Source organism: Hipposideros armiger, unplaced genomic scaffold, assembly GCF_001890085.2.
Source record: "Hipposideros armiger isolate ML-2016 unplaced genomic scaffold, ASM189008v1 scaffold_8, whole genome shotgun sequence".
NCBI classification, from domain to species: Eukaryota; Metazoa; Chordata; class Mammalia; order Chiroptera; family Hipposideridae; genus Hipposideros; species Hipposideros armiger.
In genome coordinates, this window is record NW_017731358.1 from 3045320 (window position 1) to 3063883 (window position 18564).

At 39.0% G+C, this 18564-nt stretch overlaps 1 protein-coding gene across 4 annotated transcripts in view; it reads left to right on the forward strand.

Annotated features, from left to right (window-relative positions):
* PCYT1A (phosphate cytidylyltransferase 1A, choline) overlaps positions 1-18564 on the forward strand; it is a 46732-nt gene that overhangs the window by 5979 nt on the left and 22189 nt on the right. For 2 of the 4 annotated variants that reach the window (XM_019651856.1, XM_019651861.1), the window contains 2 exons: positions 8035-8170; positions 11807-11933. In XM_019651856.1, the coding sequence (XP_019507401.1) occupies positions 11817-11933 (117 nt within the window). In that variant the 5' untranslated portion in view covers positions 8035-8170; positions 11807-11816. The remainder of the gene's footprint in view (positions 1-8034; positions 8171-11806; positions 11934-18564) is intronic. The other 2 variants (XM_019651847.1, XM_019651867.1) reach the window with 1 other exon arrangement.

Sequence of the window (18564 nt, forward strand, 5' to 3'; positions counted from 1 at the left end):
CCACACACGGTAGCTTATAGCAGCCTACAGCATCGCTGGCGACTCATGGCAGCCCAGCTCCAGGTTGAGCTGTTGTTCACCGTCTTAGCTGTAGAGGGCAGTGTCACTGGCCCTCATATGTGGGATCCGAACTAGGGCCCTGCTGCTCAGAGCTGGCGTTCCAAGCCAACTCTTAACCAACGTGCCACTCTGCCGGCCCAGAACGCCACTTTATTAAGCTTTAAAATGGTAGAAGCAGGTAAAGATCCCAAATATGAAATGTGCTTACTCACTCAGTTTTGGAAGTGAGCATTGGTATGCTAGTAGAAAATTACTGAGCATAAGGTTTTACTGAGGAAGATAATGTAGGCCCAGAAATGGGGGAAGCAGGAATAGAATGCAAAGAGAAAATTTGTTTCCTCTTTTTGCAGATAATTCCCTATAGTACTGAGTCAAATTTGAATTATTGGGTCGTCGGGAAAGTCATGACGTATTTTTGCATTGAAAACCGTAGAAAAATATGTCATGACTTTCCCGAGGACCCATTAGAATCTTGAAACTTGCTGAAACCTGTGTAACTTTACTAACAATTGCCACCCCAATAAACTTTAATTAAAAAAAAAAGAATTTTGAAACTTGAAGAATATGTGTGATTGCAACTTGCTAGTATTTATGTTGTTGCATAGCTTAAGATGCAGAGTCCACTTCCCCTTTTACCCTGGGGTGCTTTTACCCTGGGGTGCATACTAGATCTACTAACAATAAGAAAGCAGAACAAAGAGGACTGAGTGGGAGTCCCTAAAATTGCACTTGTAAGAGACTTTCATGTTTAGAACTCAAGCATGTGCATGCCATGCTAGTGCCCAGAATTTGTCTCCTTCAGGACATTCATTTTGGAAAAATACTTAACTGGATTTATCCTCAGTATCTTCTCACCACTCCCCACCTCCGTCCAATTCCACAGCGCCCCCCCCCCCAACACACACACATCTCCAACTTAGCCTCTGTACTTCCTTAGTAGCAAAGTTGATGCATCCAAGTAGGCATCTGTTGGAACATTGAAGAACAAAGCAAGCAGTGTGTACTGGGAGGTGAGTCAGCAGAAGTGGAGGCAGATTTTGTGAATCTGAGTAAAAAATCACGGGCACAATACTACATTCTGTATCTTGAAAGCAATTTGGAGACTCTAATGCACTTAACAGGCAGGGTGGTAGTTGGTGGTGGTGTGGGCAGTTATGTCCATATTTAGAATCTGGTTGAACCGGGAGTTTGAGTGATTAAGATGCGGTGACTGACTAGGGACTAAATAGGTAGCAATGTTGGAAAGATAAGCCTTACAAAGGCTGTGTTCTGGCTGCCAGCTTCCTTGTCTCTCTTTTGCTGTAGCTTCTCTTGATAAACATTTTTGGAGGATAAACCACTGAAAAAACAGGAAGTTTTGGCCCACCCTAATGAACTCTTGAGGGAGGCTCTGTATTCTATCTCTAAGGACTTCCATTCTGACTCATTCCAGTTTAATTAATGTGGGTGCTATGGCTGGAAGCCAGGATCCATCTACAAAATATTAGGCAATTCCCCACTTCTCATTCCCATTTTGATTTTGTACTGTATTGGCTTTGAGGAGGTGCCATCTTTTCCGAACCCCATTGCCTATTACACAAACTGATATTAAGCCAGCCTGTGTGTTGTGTGTATTTTTTCCCCTTTTAAATGTAGATATTTAAAGGCACCTCCATTTTCAGGGTTACCACTGCACCTTTACTTGAATGGTGTTTGTTGATTACAAAGGTGCAGTTATCATAAACAGAGAGTTTGGGAAGTACTCATTCTCATTGTTGGAGGTATTCAGTGGTTACTGAGCAATTGTGAATGCTGTAAAGATAGTGTGGTTGTAGGTACAGCTAAGTTTCAATATAATGAACTAAAAAGCCAACATGTATTTACTATCCTCAGTATGCTTTCTTCCTCCCATCACCTTTTCTCAACCGCAAAGTTGATGTGTCCCAGCAGGCATCTAATAGAACTTTAGGGAAACTGGGGGTAATTTTTTCATCATTTTAGGCACCAAGTATTAAATTATTGTATATGCTTTTGTGGCGCATAAGCTAGTAGATGTGAGGGAACATGGGGGTGGTCTAAGAGAGTCAGTGAAAAATGAAAAAATTTGAGAAACATAAAGTCAAAGTTTTAAAATTATTAGTAGTTCTAGAGGAAATGTGAGGGTTAATTTTTATAATTTCTAAATTCTTTTAGGGTTAATATTAATTAAGGAGTGTCCGTGACCTTGGTGTTTTACATCTCTAAATAAAGAGTATAAGATACAGAAATGTTTTACATTAAAAACCAAAAAAATATTAGGTATGTTTCTTCTAAATCCAAAGGATCTTAAGACTTCAATTTAAGTCTAATGTGTAATGTTCACTTTAAAGTATAATGTAAAATATAATGTAAGACACAAAAGTCATCTTTAGAAAATGGAAGAACTGTATGTAAGCAGATAAAGAATTGTGCAAGCAGATAAGGAAAAATACTTTTCACAGTATGGGAGCTTTATTGCGTCATCTTTGATACACTTATAAATTTACAAACACTTGACCCCTTTCCATCAAAACAAAACAGTAATGTATGTAGTGCTTTTGAAAATTTCAGAGTGGTTTTCTATATGAACTACACTTATTCAAATAGTTACTCAGCGTCCACTGTGTGCCAGGGATCATTGCTATGTGTTGGATGCATCAATTATAATTGTGTGGTTCCAAGTGATAAGAACAGCTCAGCTGACTTCAGCAAAAAGGGGAATGTATTGGTTGGCACAATTAGAGAGTTCAGGATCTGACTTCTCTCTCTCATCAGCTTTGCTTTCTCTTTGTTGACTATTTTGAAAAAGGGCTCTCTTCCTGGTTATAGGTTGGCCACTAGATTGTTATAGGATTGTTCCTAGAGCCATGTCTAGGAACAATCTCTATGTTCAAATCCACAAAGAAAGAAGTGATAATCTTTGTCCAAGCTTTCCCATCTGGTGAGTCCTGAATTCACTCTGATTGGACTAACTCAGGTCACCTATCACTACACTATCCTCCACCCTCCTCCCCTAATTTGTGGCCAGGGCGGAGTGATGTACTGATTGGTTTAGGTTTGGCACATGTGATCTGATGCTAAGGCTGAGGGTGAAGCTCACACAGACCAAATGAGAATGAGTCGCCAAATGAAAATGGGCTCTTTTCAGAACAGGAGGATTGAACAAGGGGAAGACCAACAATAAATATCCACCACATCAGGGAGTTTATAGTCTAATATCTCTTTATAGTCTAATTTCCCATTTGAACCTTACCATGACTTAGAAATTAAGTACATTTTGTTAGAACCTTCCTTAACCAGATGAAGAAACTCTTAGAGTCAAGGGACTTATCTTAACCTAGAGTTAAGGTGCTGGAAGGAGCTAGAATTAAAATCCAGTTTATGTTATATGATTCCTGGTCTAGTGCCCTCTCTACTCTTCTACTCTGGCCCAAACCAAAACAAGCCCCGGGCGTTCCTAAGTAGTCTGCCAGTGATACGCCCAGTGGGAAGGGAGCCCAGTCTTTCTGAAAGATGAAATTAAATTCCTGCTTGGCAGTGTAGCATGTGACCAGAGTTTAGTAAGTGGTTTTGGTTAAATTCATGTATGGCCATCTTATTACTAGGCAGCATAATGTCATTAAACACACAAACCTAGAGCCAGAATGCCTGCATTCAAGTCCTGGCTTTGCCCTGTCCTAGGTACTTAATCTAGGCAAATCATTTAACCTAGCTGTGCCTCAATTTTTTCATCGGCAAAATAGAGATAATAGCATTAACCTACCTCAAAGGATTCTTATGAGGATTAAGTTATTTAATATACACAAAAGGTTTATAACTTCTTGGCATATAGGAATTACTCTATAAGTATTAACTATAATTGTTATTGTCACTGTAATTATTATCACTATTTCAGGGACTGTGATAGAGAATTGTGGGCTGTGTGACAGATAGTACAGTGAAACCCTAAATCGAATACCCTAAATCATTATGAATTCTAAATATATCCTCTATTCTGTTTTCTAAAGATAAACTTTACTGTGTTTTACATTGTACTAACCTAAAGAGTAGTAAGGGTGGTTCTCAATGAGGGGAGAGGATTTTAATGATATGTCACATGGGTGTATGGGGACATATATGAGGTATAACTGAAAAATATGGTGAATGTTTAAATTAAAAAAAATTATTACAGTAAAATACACATTGCCATTAATCCCCCTCAAAATATTCCCCCTCGCTTCAAACACACTTATCCCATCATTCTTGCCACTTTTTTGAAGCAATTCTGGAAGTCCTCTTTCATGAGTATCTTTAGTTGCGCTGTCGTGGCCGCCTTAATGTCCTGTATCGATTCAAAACGTTTTCTTTTCATCATTATTTTGAATTTTGAAGAAAAGCCAGAAGTCGCATGGTTCCAGATCTGGTGAATAAGGTGGATGAGGATACACTGTAGTGTTTTTATTTGACAGAAATTTCTGTACCAGAAGCGTTGTCATGATGGAGGATGAAGTAAAGACACTCACGAAAGAGGACTTCCAGAACTCTTCAGAAAGTTGCAAGAAAGATGGAATAAGTGTGTTCAAAGCAAGGGGGACTATTTTGAGGGGGATTAATGGCAATGTGTCTTTTACTGTAATACTTTTTTTTATTTAAACATTCACAGTATTTTTTTTTATTATACCTCGTATTTATCCTGACCAATATTTTCAGCCATGACTTGGATGGAGACATAAAAACCACACTTTTCAAGTTTATAGATTACATACAAATTGTGGTAGATAGCTAATATGATAGGTGGCAGTCAAGATTTGAAAAATTTTTAACAGATTGGAGCAAACAAAAAGATCAACTAAGATGGGCTTTAACAGATTATGACCAACAAAATGAATAAATGTGTGTCTATACAGTCTCTGCTTTAAATGTCCTGGTGCGCCAAAATGAAATGTCTTCTGAGATTACCCAGACCCTTTCAGATAACGTTGTTCCTAAAAAAGATTTTTATTCTGTTTAGTTAAATTTGTGTCTCTGCATCTTTCAACCAGTGATCCATGCTCTATTATCTGAATTTTCACAGAATAAGTGTCTGTCCTATCCAACATGACAGCCATGTAAATATTTAGAGATAATTATCAGGCACCTTCTTGTATCATACACAAGAAGGGTGTGTAGTCTACAACCAGGCTGATTGAATTTGATTTCTTTTTCTGTCTTGTTTTTTTAAAGTGATTTCTAGTTTCACCACTTACTAGCTATGTGGCCTTATCTTCTGTGCCTCAGTTTCCTCTTCTGTAAAATAGTGATAAAAATAATATACCTGTGTCAATGGGTTGTGAATGTTAAGAGTGTTTTAATTTTTTTTTTAAATATTTTTATTGGGGAATTGGGGGGATGGGAACAGTGCTGGGGAATTGGGGGAAGGGGAACAGACAAGTTGCTGTCCTTTTGTTCTTCAGTCTAGTTGTGGAGGACGTTGCTTCACTAGCCCAAGTTGGCACCATCATTGCGCTCTTCCCTGGTGAGGCAGATCAGTCACCGGCTTCTGGACGGCTCACTGTGGCTGCTGGCCGCTCACGCTGGCTGCTGGCTACATACGGTAGCCCATGGCAACCCACTGCCACAGGGGCTGCAGCCTACGCCGTCGCCGGCAACTCACAGCAACCCAGCTCCAGGTTGAGCTGTTGTTCAGCATCTTAGCTGTGGAGGGCAGTGTCACTGGCCCTCATATATGGGATTCGAACCGGGGCCCTCTGGTGTCCCAAGCCAGTTCTTAACCATCGCACCACTCGGCCGGCCCTTAATTTTTTTTTTAAAAGATTTTATTGGGCAGTTGGGGGAGGGGAACAGACAAGTTGCTGTCCTTTTGTTCTTCAGTCTAGTTGTGGAGGACATCGCTTCACTGGCCCATGTTGGTATTATCATTGCGCTCTTCCTGGGTGAGATAGCTGTTCGTCGGCCATTGGATGGCTGCTCACGAAAGCGCACGCCAGATGCTGGCCAGCCCCACTGCTGCCTATGCCGTCGCCGGTGACTCATGGCAGCCCAGCTCCAGGTTGAGCTGTTGTTCACCACCTTAGCTGTAGAGGGCCCAGCGTCACTGGCCCTCATGTGGGATTCGAACCGGGGCCCTGCTGTTCAGAGCTGGTGTCCCAAGCCAACTCTTAACTAACGCGCCACTCGGTCGGCCCAGGAGTTTTAATATATTTAAAGTGTTTAGGCATACAGGTGTTATATAAGTGCTAACTGTTAGTAGTAGTAGGAGTAATAGTAGGAGTAATGTTTCTTTTCTTTCTTCGTTGTAGTTTAACATCAGACTCTAGAAGAGTTCTTGCTACAACAGTGATTCTTAAACTGGATTGGGTAGGAATAGGGAAATACTTTTATGTAAGAGTATACTTTTTATAACAGTAGTCATAGGGGGAAAACTTGACAAAATCTTTTTGGATGTAGGGGATACACAAGATAGGCTTTAAGGTAGATGATGACAACCATTAATACTACTACTAAATAATAACAGTAGCTAATATTTATAAGTACTTACTGTGTGTCAGGCACTGAGCTAAGGCTTTACATGGATTATCCCATTGCAACCTCATTTGTTAGGTGATGCAAGTATGGGTGGGAGAAATTAAGGAATTTGTCCAAGTTCTCATGACTCGTAAGTGGTAGAGATAGGACTCATACTTAGGCAATCTGATTTTAGGGCCTTAATCACTACATTATGCTGACAGTGATGTTAAAGATTTTTACATTTCTCACACTGGAGCATGGATAAAAAGTACTGAATAATACTGCCATAGATAGACATTTGGCTAGAGGTGTTTATGTAAGGCAGATAGAGAGATTTTGTTGAAGAAGATATGTATTCAGCTGAAATACAGGTAAAATGTACTAGTATTACTATTCTCTAGCAAAGACCTTTGTAATGTGTTAGTAATACGGTTGTCTTGATTCTTTCTATGTTTGTAAATTTTACTTTAGCTTTAAATAGCTAGTCTGACAACTCCTTTCTCTTGCCTTGATTCCTCCTTGTGATATTTTATATTTTTTGTATGATTTATTTTTTTAGTCTAGTGGAATAGATCCAGTGTCACAAAATCTAGCAACTGCAGACATTAATCTTTAGAATATCTTTAAAACCACACTGGCAGTGTTTTAACTATTAGGAGGAGAGCGGAGAGCCTTTTGCCTTTTTCTAGTGTAATGATAGCCACCTTCTGTTTGGCTGGCTAAGTTGAATCATATGACAAGATGGCTCAGTACTTCAAGAAGTAAGCAGTTAAAAAGCAAAGCAAATTTTATGTTATGTATATTTTACCACAATATAAAATAATAAAACAAAAAAGCAAAGCAAAGCCCGAGTGGAGAGGGACAGGTAAATTACAAAGTGGCATGAAGAAACTTGAGTGATAGATATGTTCATTATCCTAATTTTGATGATTTCTTGGTTGTGTAGATACATTAAAACTCATTAAATTATGTACTTGAAGTATGTACAATTTATTGTTTGTCATTTATACTTTAATAAAGCTGCAAAAATATAGCATGCATACCCCCCCACCCCACCCCCGCAGAACAAAGACTTCTGAAAAGTTCCTATAAACATGTCTTTGGATGTGTTAAGTATTTATCTATTAAACATTAAGGAATGTTAACTTGCGGTTATGGAAATATGACATGGCATTTATCCTCTCGATTTATTATGACACCCATGATACCTTTGTATCCATGAATGAAAAGTACAAGTACCTTTAAAATATCACCTTTTTGTAATGTCAGAGAGGTGGGAGCAGATGTTAAAGAATGCTTTATTGCTTAAATTGAAAGCTTATCAGGAAACCCTAGCAAAACTATCTAGCAGGAAAGATCTGCAAATCTGTATAGCTGACAAATCAGGCAGCCACTGAATCAGGCCAGTAGCCACGTCAGTTCTATTTGATTGGTCTAGGGACCTTGTTTACCTTTAAATAACTGTGACCTTTTCTTTCACTGTTCATTTAGGCTGGTGTGATTTATGTGTGCAAAAACATAAGGGACTCATGCTGTACAGAGAATGTTCTTGATTGAAGGAAGCAGCAGTAATGATGAGACAGCTTTTTAAAAATCTGGAATTTCTGGGAGACAGCAGAATATAGTGGTAAGGACTTTGAAATTAGACAAGTATGTATTTAAATCCTGGCTCTCCCACTTACTAGTTATGTTATCTCTTAGATAGGCTGCTTAACTTCCCTGATCCTTAGTTTTCTCATTTGTTAATTGGGGCTAATGATACCTGCTTCTCAGATTATACAGTTAAATGAAAATAATGTGCCTGGCACATAGTAAGTATTCAAAAAAGCCAATATCATGACTGTTGCAGTTGTTATCTTCCTTGCAAGACATTTAGATTTCTTGGAATATATATACATATATATATATATATAACTGATTCAAAGAGTCAGGAAGGAGAGGGAATCAGTTTCTAGAGACCCCAAAAGATAATCTTCTATGAGGGCCTATCTGTGTAGAAATCACTGTAGAGTATTTAAAAAATTAAACTTTTTATTTTGAACAAAAAGTTAAAGCCTATAGAAAAGTTGTAAGAATGTTAAAATGAACTCCTTTATGCCCCATCTAGATTCATACATTGATGTTTGCCATATGTGCTTTACCTTTTTTAATATGTATAATATAATACACACATTTTTCTTTCTTCCTTCCTTCCTTCCTTCCTTCCTTCCTTCCTTCCTTCCTTCCTTCCTTCCTTCCTTCCTTCCTTCCTTCCTTCCTTTACCTCTCTCCCTCCCTTTCTCTCTATCTTCCTGACTGTAAGTTGCAGACATGAACCTTTATTTCCAGATATGTCAGCATATACTCATATCTCCTAAAAAACAAGGGAGTCTTTTATATAACACAATGCAAACTATCAAATTCAGGAAGTTTAGCATTGATACATATTGTTATCTGATACACAGCCCACCCATATTCAAATTTTACTGATTGTCCTAATAACTATTCTTTATAACAATTTCTCCCCCAATCTAGATTTTGCACAACATGTAATCGTCATTTCTTTGACCCTTTTTAACCTGGAACATCAGCCTTTCATTGTTTTTCATGCTTGACATTTTTTGAAGAATATGGGCTTGTTGTTCTGTACAGTGTTCTTCAATTAAGGTTTGTTTGCTTCTTCCTCCATACAGGTTATGCTTTTTTTGGCAGGTAGTGTGTCTTCAGTGTCTTACCTCAGGAGGTATTACTGGTGATGTTAATTAACTTTGATCACTTAGCTAAGAGATTTTTTTCACTATCAAGGTGACTCTTTTCCCTTCGTAATTAATAAGTGATCTATGGGAAGGTATTTTGAAACTGTGTAAATATTCTGTTTCTCAACACACTTTCCCCCGATGATTTTTAGAATCCTAAAGAGTATTTTTATTTATTTATTTGTTTATTTATTTATTTAAAAGATTTTTTTATTGGGGAATTGGGGGAGGTAACAGCGTTGAGGAATCGGGGAAGGAAAACAGACAAGTTGCTGTCCTTTTGTTCTTCAGTCTAGTTGTGGAGGACGTCGCTTCACTGGACCATGTTGGTATTGTGATCATTGCACTCTTCCCGGCTGAGGCAGATTGGTTGCCAGCCATCTAACGGCCACTCACGGTGGCTCACGGCAGCTCACGCCAGCTGCCAGCCACTCATGTATTTTACAGCAGCCCACTGCAGCCTCACTGCAACCAACGCTGTCACCAGTGATTCATGGCAGCCCAGCTTCAGGTTGAGCTGTTGTTCACCATCTTAGCTGTAGAGGGCACAGTGTCACTGGCCCATGTGGGATCCGAACTGGTGGCCCTGCTGCTCAGAGTTCACACTCCCAAGCCAACTCTTAACCAACAAGCCACTCGACCTGCCCTAAGGAGTATTTTTAATAACCTGAACATATGGTTTCCTCACCTTGATTGGTCTTCTTGAGAAAATAGTTTTTGCTTTAAAATTGTTACAGTACCTTGTACACAGTAAGTACTTAATATTATTGACTACCTGATCTAGAGCTGCTTGTCACCAGATTGCTGATTTCACTTCTCAAATGGATTTTTTTCTACCTATGCTGAAAAGAATTTAACAGGCACTCACAGAGAAGTCCTGTCTATGCAAATTAGAAACAGACTAATTGAACTGATTAAGCATTCTTATCAGGCCTCTCAGACCAGTGAGAAAGGAGTAGTAATACTGACCTGGGTATTTTGAAATAATAATTAATAATCATGAAGAAAAACTGATCAGCATCACTGGAAAAACTTGTTAAATGTATAGTACCCTTATTCCGTTTTAATTTGCATTTGTGATGAAAGGAAGTTTCTGGGTGGTGTTCATCTTTCACTTTTGACTCACATTTTTTTCAAGTCATCCTAATACTTAGTCACGACTCCTGGAGAGTCACCTTCAGTCTCTAAGAATTAGGTCAGGTTTCTTGTAGATCTTGTCACATTGCCACTTGGAATTTAGCTGGAGGAAAGAAAGTAAGGCACAGCTGCTGTTGCTTAGATGAGCACCTTATTCAGGAGGGCTTATTAGAGGTAGTGAGGCAGAGTAGAATGTCCTCATTTGTCTGGCATCTGTTTTGTTCACCTTTGCTCTGAGGATCTTTCTTCCACCTTTTTCTGTACTATATCTTGGCTAGAGATGGCAGTTGACCATTAAAGTCAACTTTATCCTCTATCCCCAATTTCTGGTTGATGCCTAAAATGTCATCATTATCAAGAAATTATTTTGTGCAAATTATGTTACCCAAGAAAAAATATACTTGTAGGGGTTGGAGAGGTAGCATAAGCCAACATCTTAACATGAAACATCACATATTCAGAACTTTTATGTGATAGCTAGTTACTAGAAGCTCTCTGCTAAACGAAACAGTAATAAATAAATTTTTCTTGGGGGAAGGAGAAGCCTGAATGAGGTTTTATTAGTTGGGGACTCTGAACAAGCTTAAGGTGCTAACACTCTGAAAGAGGAAGGGGAGATGAGTATTGAAGAAGGCAGAGGAAGGACATTTAGAAGTTACAATACACTTGACGCCACAATTTAGCTCTAACCCTGGTGGAGTGGTCTCTGAAATTTACAGAACATTTAGAGTTAAATCCATGCCCCATTAAACCAGGAATTGGTGATGGCCATTACTTTAAAAAAGGCTCTTTTCTCCATATGCACCAAAGATAAACCTTTTAGATTTCCTTGCATTGGTCATATCTCCAGGTGTCCCAGGGATGACTTAGGGGTAGTGGTAAAGTCTGTATAACCAACTTTCTCAGCCAAGTTATTTCAGTCTTCTTCTTTTTTTTTTTTTTTAGCTGAGCCATCCTGCAACCTGTGGGCAGCTCAGCGGCAGCTCAGCTTGGGCCGGGAATCGAACTGCTGTTTCTCAGAGCTCAAACTCTTGAGTGAGCTATTAACCAACTGAGCCACTTGGCCAGCCCTATTTCAGTCTCTTGCATGCAGTCAAGATATGCGATTAGCAGTTAGTATACAGGCTTCATTGGTCAGGGGGACTAATTTCCAAGGTCAGGTGATTAATTGTGGCCATTGTGCCACAGAGATGCATTTCAGTGTTTCTACTAGAGCCTGTGTTTTGTGAAGCTTTGTTTTTGCCAGATGCAGTTGGCTCATCTTTGTGAAATATGTGCTATCGAATTGATCTTTTGCTGAGTATAATCTCTGTTAACATCTCTGAAATACTGGTGACAGAATTTTTTCTACCCCAATGAGAAAAAAATTCTTTTTTACTTTCTATGACCAGTTAAAATAAGATGGATGCACAGAGTTCAGCCAAAGTCAACACAAGGAAGAGGAGGAAAGACGCACCTGGACCCAATGGGGCAACAGAGGAAGATGGAATTCCTTCAAAAACGCCACGCTGTGCAGTTGTAAGTAAGGAAGAGATTTCTGCTGTAAACTTAACCTGGAAGGGGGAGGGTAGAAAACTGATATAACATTGATGATATCAGTGTTACAAGTCTTCTTGAATAATGGAGAGAATGAATAGTAAGTATTTTCACAGTTGTTGGAAATCTTATATTTTCTTACTAGATTATAACTCACATCTCAGTTGTAAGAGCTTTACATTGTAATTGAAAAAATGTTAGGAAAATTTGGAAGTTGTGATGTATATTAGGTGCAAGATCAAATTTCAACTAATGAAATAGAGATATTGGGGCTCCAAGCAGTAATCTGATCTTGGTATCATCTCATGGTGTTTAGTTTTCTGTGTCTTACTGTCTTTTCTCCCATATCATTTATCCACTCTATTACTGGTCATATCTTAGATGAGAACCTTTTTGTATGACTGCCTACCTCATGTTCCTTTATCTCTGAGATGTTATCTGTGTATTTCTAACTATTGCCAAGCCTTTAATCAAAGGCCCATTACAAACTGCTCATCCTGTCTCGGGCTGGTACTCTTTCTAAAGCTTCCCCTAAAGAATATGTCAAAGAACACGCAATTGAAGTTATTATTGATATACGATATTATTATGACACCCATGTTTCAAAATCCCAGTGATAGAATTGCATGTTTCTGTATTTTCTTTACCTATATTGACATTTAGCCACTGATTAAACTGCAGTTTCCATTGGTTAGTTCTGGAGCTTCATAGCCCAAAGGGAAAAACATTTCCACTGTTAACACAGTTAACAGTTGTTCCAAACTAATGTTCTGTCTTGAGCAATAAAAGCAACTGGACTCCACAAATACGAGGCATAAGCATATGCTCCAGGCCTGATATTTATGATATTGGTGGGGGCAAGTGTATTAGCTTTCTATTGCTGCTGTAACAAATTCCCACAAATTTAGTGGCCAAAAACAATAGAGACATATTATTTTATAGTCCTGGAGGTCAAAAGACAGAGATGGGTCTCAGAGGGCTGAAATCAAAGTGTTGGCTTGGCTGGAGGTTCTAGGGGAGAATGTTTCCTTGCCTTTTCCAGCTTCTAGTTGTCCACATTGCTTTGCTCATGGTGCCAGCCAGCAGTCGCATCACTCTGACCATTAACTTACGTCATTACATCTCCTTCTGATTCGGAATCTCCTTCCTCCCTTCTTCACTTAGAAAGACCCTTGTGATTACATTGGACATACCCAAATAACTCAGGATTATCTCCCTGCCTCAAAACTCTTATTTAATCACATCTGCAAAGTCCCTTTTGCCATTTAAGGTAGCACTGTCATAGGTTCTAGATAGTAACATGTAGACATCTTTAGGGGGCTATGATTTGCACACCACAGCAAGTAAACTCAGAAAATGAATCAGCAGTCAACAAAACAGGGCATTATTAATTTCTTAATGTTTCTTAGGTTAGGTAAAGGAAATGGTGGTGGGTACCAATTTAGCAATCTCACTTGGAGTACAACCAAGTTATAACCAAGTAGGTGATACTCTCAGCCAATCACCATAGCCCAGAATAGAGCAAAAAAGGCCAGTCTTAGTGGAATAGGCTCTGAGAAGATTTAAATTTCTTGGTCCTTAGAATTTGAGGAATCTCAGTGCTTTAACTTACTTTGCTTCATATATTCATGTCACAAATCACTTGAGTGACTTGCTACCTATTCCACATTCCTCTCTGGTACATACAGGCTGTTTAGCATGGGCCAGTGGTTAAAGATTCATCACACAACTGGCTGGACTGATCCTAATGAGGAGTATGTGTCAAATAATTTGACATCTCCACTATATACCTGTATTTTCTATCTCTGGACCCCTTTCTTAAAAAAAAAAAAAAAGATTTTATTGGGGAATTGGGAGAGGGGAACAGCATTGGGGAATCGGGAAAGAGGAACAGAAAGGTTGCTGTCCTTTTGTTCTTCAGTCTAGTTGTGGAGGATGTTCCTTCACTGGCCCATGTTGGTATTATGCACTCTTCCTGGGTGAGGCAGTCGCTCGCCGACCATTGGACAGTGGCTCACAGCAGCTCATGCCGGCTGCCGGCCGCCAGCCGCTCACACTGGCTCCCAGCCACTGGGAGCCACGCTGGGTAGCTCACAGCAGCCCACTGCAACGGGATGCAGCCTACACCATCTGCCGGCAACTCATGGTAGCCCAGCTCCAGGTTGAGCTGTTGTTCACCATCTTAGCTGTAGAGGGCGCAGAGTCACCGGTCCACATGTGGGATCCGAATGAGGGCCCTGCTGCTCAGAGCTGGTGTCCCAAGCCAGCTCTTAACCAACGTGCCACTGGGCCGGCCCTGGACCCCTTTCAACTCTGTAGCAAAAGCAAAAAAAGTTTTTTCTTTTTTAATAACAGCTTTATTGAGATCACATAATCCACCTGTTTAAACTATACAATTCAATGGGTATATTCACAGAGTTGTGCAACCATCACCACAACCAAATTTAGAATATTGATATCACTCTACAAGAAGCCCCATACCCATTAGCAATCACTGCCCATTTCTTCTCAACCTCTCCAGCCTCTGGAAACCACTAATCCACTTTCGGTAGCTATAGATTTGCCTATTCTGGACATTACATACAAATGACATCATACACTGTGTGGTCTTTTGTGGCTGGCTTCTTTCACTGAGCATGTTTTCAAGATTCATTAATGTTGTAGCATGTATCAGTACTTCATTTCTCTTTATTGACAAATAGCATTCCATCATATACTGCATACTACATTTTATTTATACATTCATTAGTTGACATTTGGGTTGAACAAACAAGATTTTATCACACGTTACAATGTGCCAATATGGCATAGGTCCTAGAAATGTAAAAAGATAAGCAAGGCCTTTCCTTTGAGAAATGTGAGCATAATGCAGAGTTTCAGAGCTCAGAGCTCATTAGCTTTAAAAAAAAGTGCTTTTCTTGCAAGGCGCGTAAGGAGTGGGAGGGATCACCAAGTGTTAGGTAGCTGGGTTGATGGGTCAGGGTGAAATGGATAGAAGAGAGAGAAAAGAGTTGAGGAAAAATTAAGTGACAGCTTTATGGCTAGTTTGTAAGTATAAAGAGTTTACTGATACAGATGTTTCTAAAGGTACAATCAAAAGGATCACAAAAATATTTACAAAAAATAAGACATTTAGCCTATCTTAATATTTATGTGTATGAATATGTCACAAAGTACTTAAACTCTAGGGGAAATTGGCCACAGTTCTGCTTTATGGAGATCTCATAATCTTATTTCAGTCAATATATATTGAGAACTTCTGTGTACCAGTTGCTAGAATTGGAGATACAAAGATGAAAAGATGACATTACTCTTAAGAACCTCTCAGACAAATAGAGGAAAGAGACATAATTAAGATACAATATGAAGAGGGCCAAATAGAAGGTTAGAGGAACAATGGCTGTCTAGAGGAGCAACAGATTAATAACTTAGTCAGAATGCTGAGGTTGTTAAGAGTGACTCCTAGGTTTCAGGCTTAGGTAGATTGTGTAGATCGGGTGCTTCTCACTCTGATGATAAATACAGGAGGAAGATGAATTTAATTTAGTACAAGTTCAACTTAGAAGGTCTATGAGACATCCAAATAGTAGTTAGATAGATAAGCTCATTATTTATATTCAGTGAATTTATATTCAGTGAATATATTCAGTGAAATGGCAATCAGAGTCAGGGAGAATTATTGTTTTTCTTTTTTTCTTTTTCTTAATAGATCCCCAGGGGTTAGAATCTGCTCTGTTCATTATCCCTTTTTTTCTCATACCACATAATATTCCTCTTGATTCTATAATGCTTTCCTCCTGGCATTACTGAAATAATTTGGATCTCAGGAGAACCTGTTACCATTTGTGCAGAATGTTTGGGTAAAAGATAAATTTTCTCTGTGGCATTCTGAAACTTTTTGCTGAAAAATGTTTAAGAATCCTTGGAAGTAGAAAGAGTACTGGAAAGACAATATCAAGTTCTAGTCTTACATTATTTGAGTTATCTCCATTTCCCTATTAAGGACGCCAGAATCTCTTCTCTTTCACTGGAAGTTTGAGGAATAGTGAGTTAATAATGTAAATGAACAAAATCGGGAAAAAGTTCTTATGGAAGCAATGTTGCATTCAGATAATTTATAATTTGGGAGATGATGACCATTATTAGTTATAATTTCTAGTCGTAATAGTATTAGTTATAATGCATAGATTTAGAAACTTTATATAGCATTTAGAAGCTAACCTCTTAGATTAATACGATTAATTAATTTTGTTGGCATAATGAAACCTGTGTTCATAGAATGGCAGAGAAAATGAGCTAACGTTGATGATGAACTAAATTTGTTGAGTACCTATTATATGTGAAATATTGTGGGGCAAGTAGTATTACCTTCCAATTTTATAGAAGGTGAAATGAAACTTTAGAAACTTGCTGTGATTTCGCCACTACTGATAGAGCTGGAATTTAGATCTAAGTCCTAAACCCATTCACTTTCATTTATACTTCACTACCAGATAATCGAAAGACTTGAAAGCAGTGCTATTCTGTAGGATTCCCTTGAGGATAAAATAAAGGCGGTATGTTTTATAACATACGAGTAGGTAGAAATACTTAGTCCTACTTTTATAAACCTCAACTTGTAGACGCTGTTCTCTAATAGAGAAGAGAATAACAGGATGCTTTAAAAAAATACTACACCTTCTAACTGAAGGCAACCCTAGAAAAATAAAGATTTTGCTGATTCTGCTGTAGCTGAAGAACCTTAGGTGTCATTCTCTACACGTAGGAGGAATTGATCCTGCACAAGCCCTTGCCAGGAGAGACAGCAGCATTTGCTGTCTGCCTTGGAATGTTCATGGTATACTTCAAGGAAGACTGAAGAAACAGAGTTATGAAAGACAGGATACTTAATGTATCTTTTTAAATTGAGATAAAATTCACATAACATAAAATTGACCATTTTAAGCATTTAAAGTGTACAATTTAGTGGTTTTTAGTATATTCATAATGTTGTGCAATCTTCACCTGTATCTAATTCCAGATCATTTTCATCCCCACAAAAAGAAACCCTGCACTCATAAGCAGTCACTCCCCATTTCCTCTTCTCTCTTTACCTGCTGGAAACCAGTAATCTACTTTATTTCCCTGGGGATTTGCTTATTCTGAACATCTCATATAAATGGAAGCATACAATCTGTGGCCTTTTGTGTCTGGCTTCTTTTATTTAGCATAATGTTTTTAATGTCCATCCAGGTAGCAGCAAGTATTAATACTTCATTCCTTTTTATAGGTGAATAATATTTCATACGGACATACCATTTTGTTTATCCATTCATCAGTTGGTGGATATTTGGACTGTTTCCATTTTTGGCTATTGTGAATAATGCTGTTATGAACGTTATTCGTTATTCATCTACAAGTTTGTTTTTTTTAAGATTTTTTTTTATTGGGGAATTGGGGGTATGGGAACAGCGCTGGGGAATTGGGGAAGGGGAACAGACAAGTTGCTGTCGTTTTGTTCTTCAGTCTAGTTGTGGAGGACGTTGCTTCACTGGCCCAAGTTGGCACCATCATTGCGCTCTTCCTGGGCGAGGCAGATCAGTCGCCGGCTTCTGGACGGCTGCTGGCCGCTCATGCTGGCTGCTGGCTACACACGGTAGCCCATGGCAACCCACTGCCACAGGGGCTGCAGCCTACGCCATCGCCGGCGACTCACGGCAGCCCAGCTCCAGGATGAGCTGTTGTTGTTCAGCATCTTAGCTGTAGAGGGCAGTGTCACTGGCCCTCATATGTGGGATCCGAACCGGGGCCGTCTGGCGTCCCAAACCAGCTTTTAACCATCGTGCCACTCGGCCGGCCCTACAAGTTCTTTTTAAAACATATGTTTTCATTATCTTTGCTATATACCTGGGAGTGTAATTTCTGGGTCATATGGTAGTCTATGTTTAACATAGTAAAAAACTGTTTCCCGAAGCTGTGTACCTGTTTACATTCACAGCAGCTGTGTGTGAAGGTTCCAATTTCTCGCCATCATTGTTATTACCTGTCTTTTTTGCTTAGAGCCATCCTAATGGGTATGAAGCAGCATTTCATTGTAGTTTTGATTTGCATTTCTATAATGCCTAATATTGTTGAGCATCTTTTCATGTGCTTTTTGGCAATTAGCATATCATCTTCGGAGAAATGTCTAGATCATTTTGTCTCCTTAACTCTTCTCTTTCCTCTTCTGCCTGCCTTCTATTCACCAGGGCCTAACCCTATATTTTTCACAGTTCCTGCTAATTCTCTGTTTCTCTTCCCAGATCTAGAAATTTGGCTTCTAAAGATTAAAGTTTCTGGCCTGAGCTGGACTAAATATAGTGCTCAATAGTCCCATTACTTGCTCATGCTCTAATACATTTCCCACAGCGACGATTCCAAATTAGTTTTCTTTCCTCAAGCTTTCAGTCTCATTCCAACCTCCCTGTTCTTTCTAGGTAACTTCACTTCCTTTTTTACTCTACTGAGAAAATTGACGGCATCAGATATAAGTTTATACATCTTTCCTCCTTTACATTCAACAGTATCCTCTTATCACTTTTCCTTTCTTGTGTTTTTAGAAAAATGTGATCCTTCTTATTTCTAGGGCTAACAC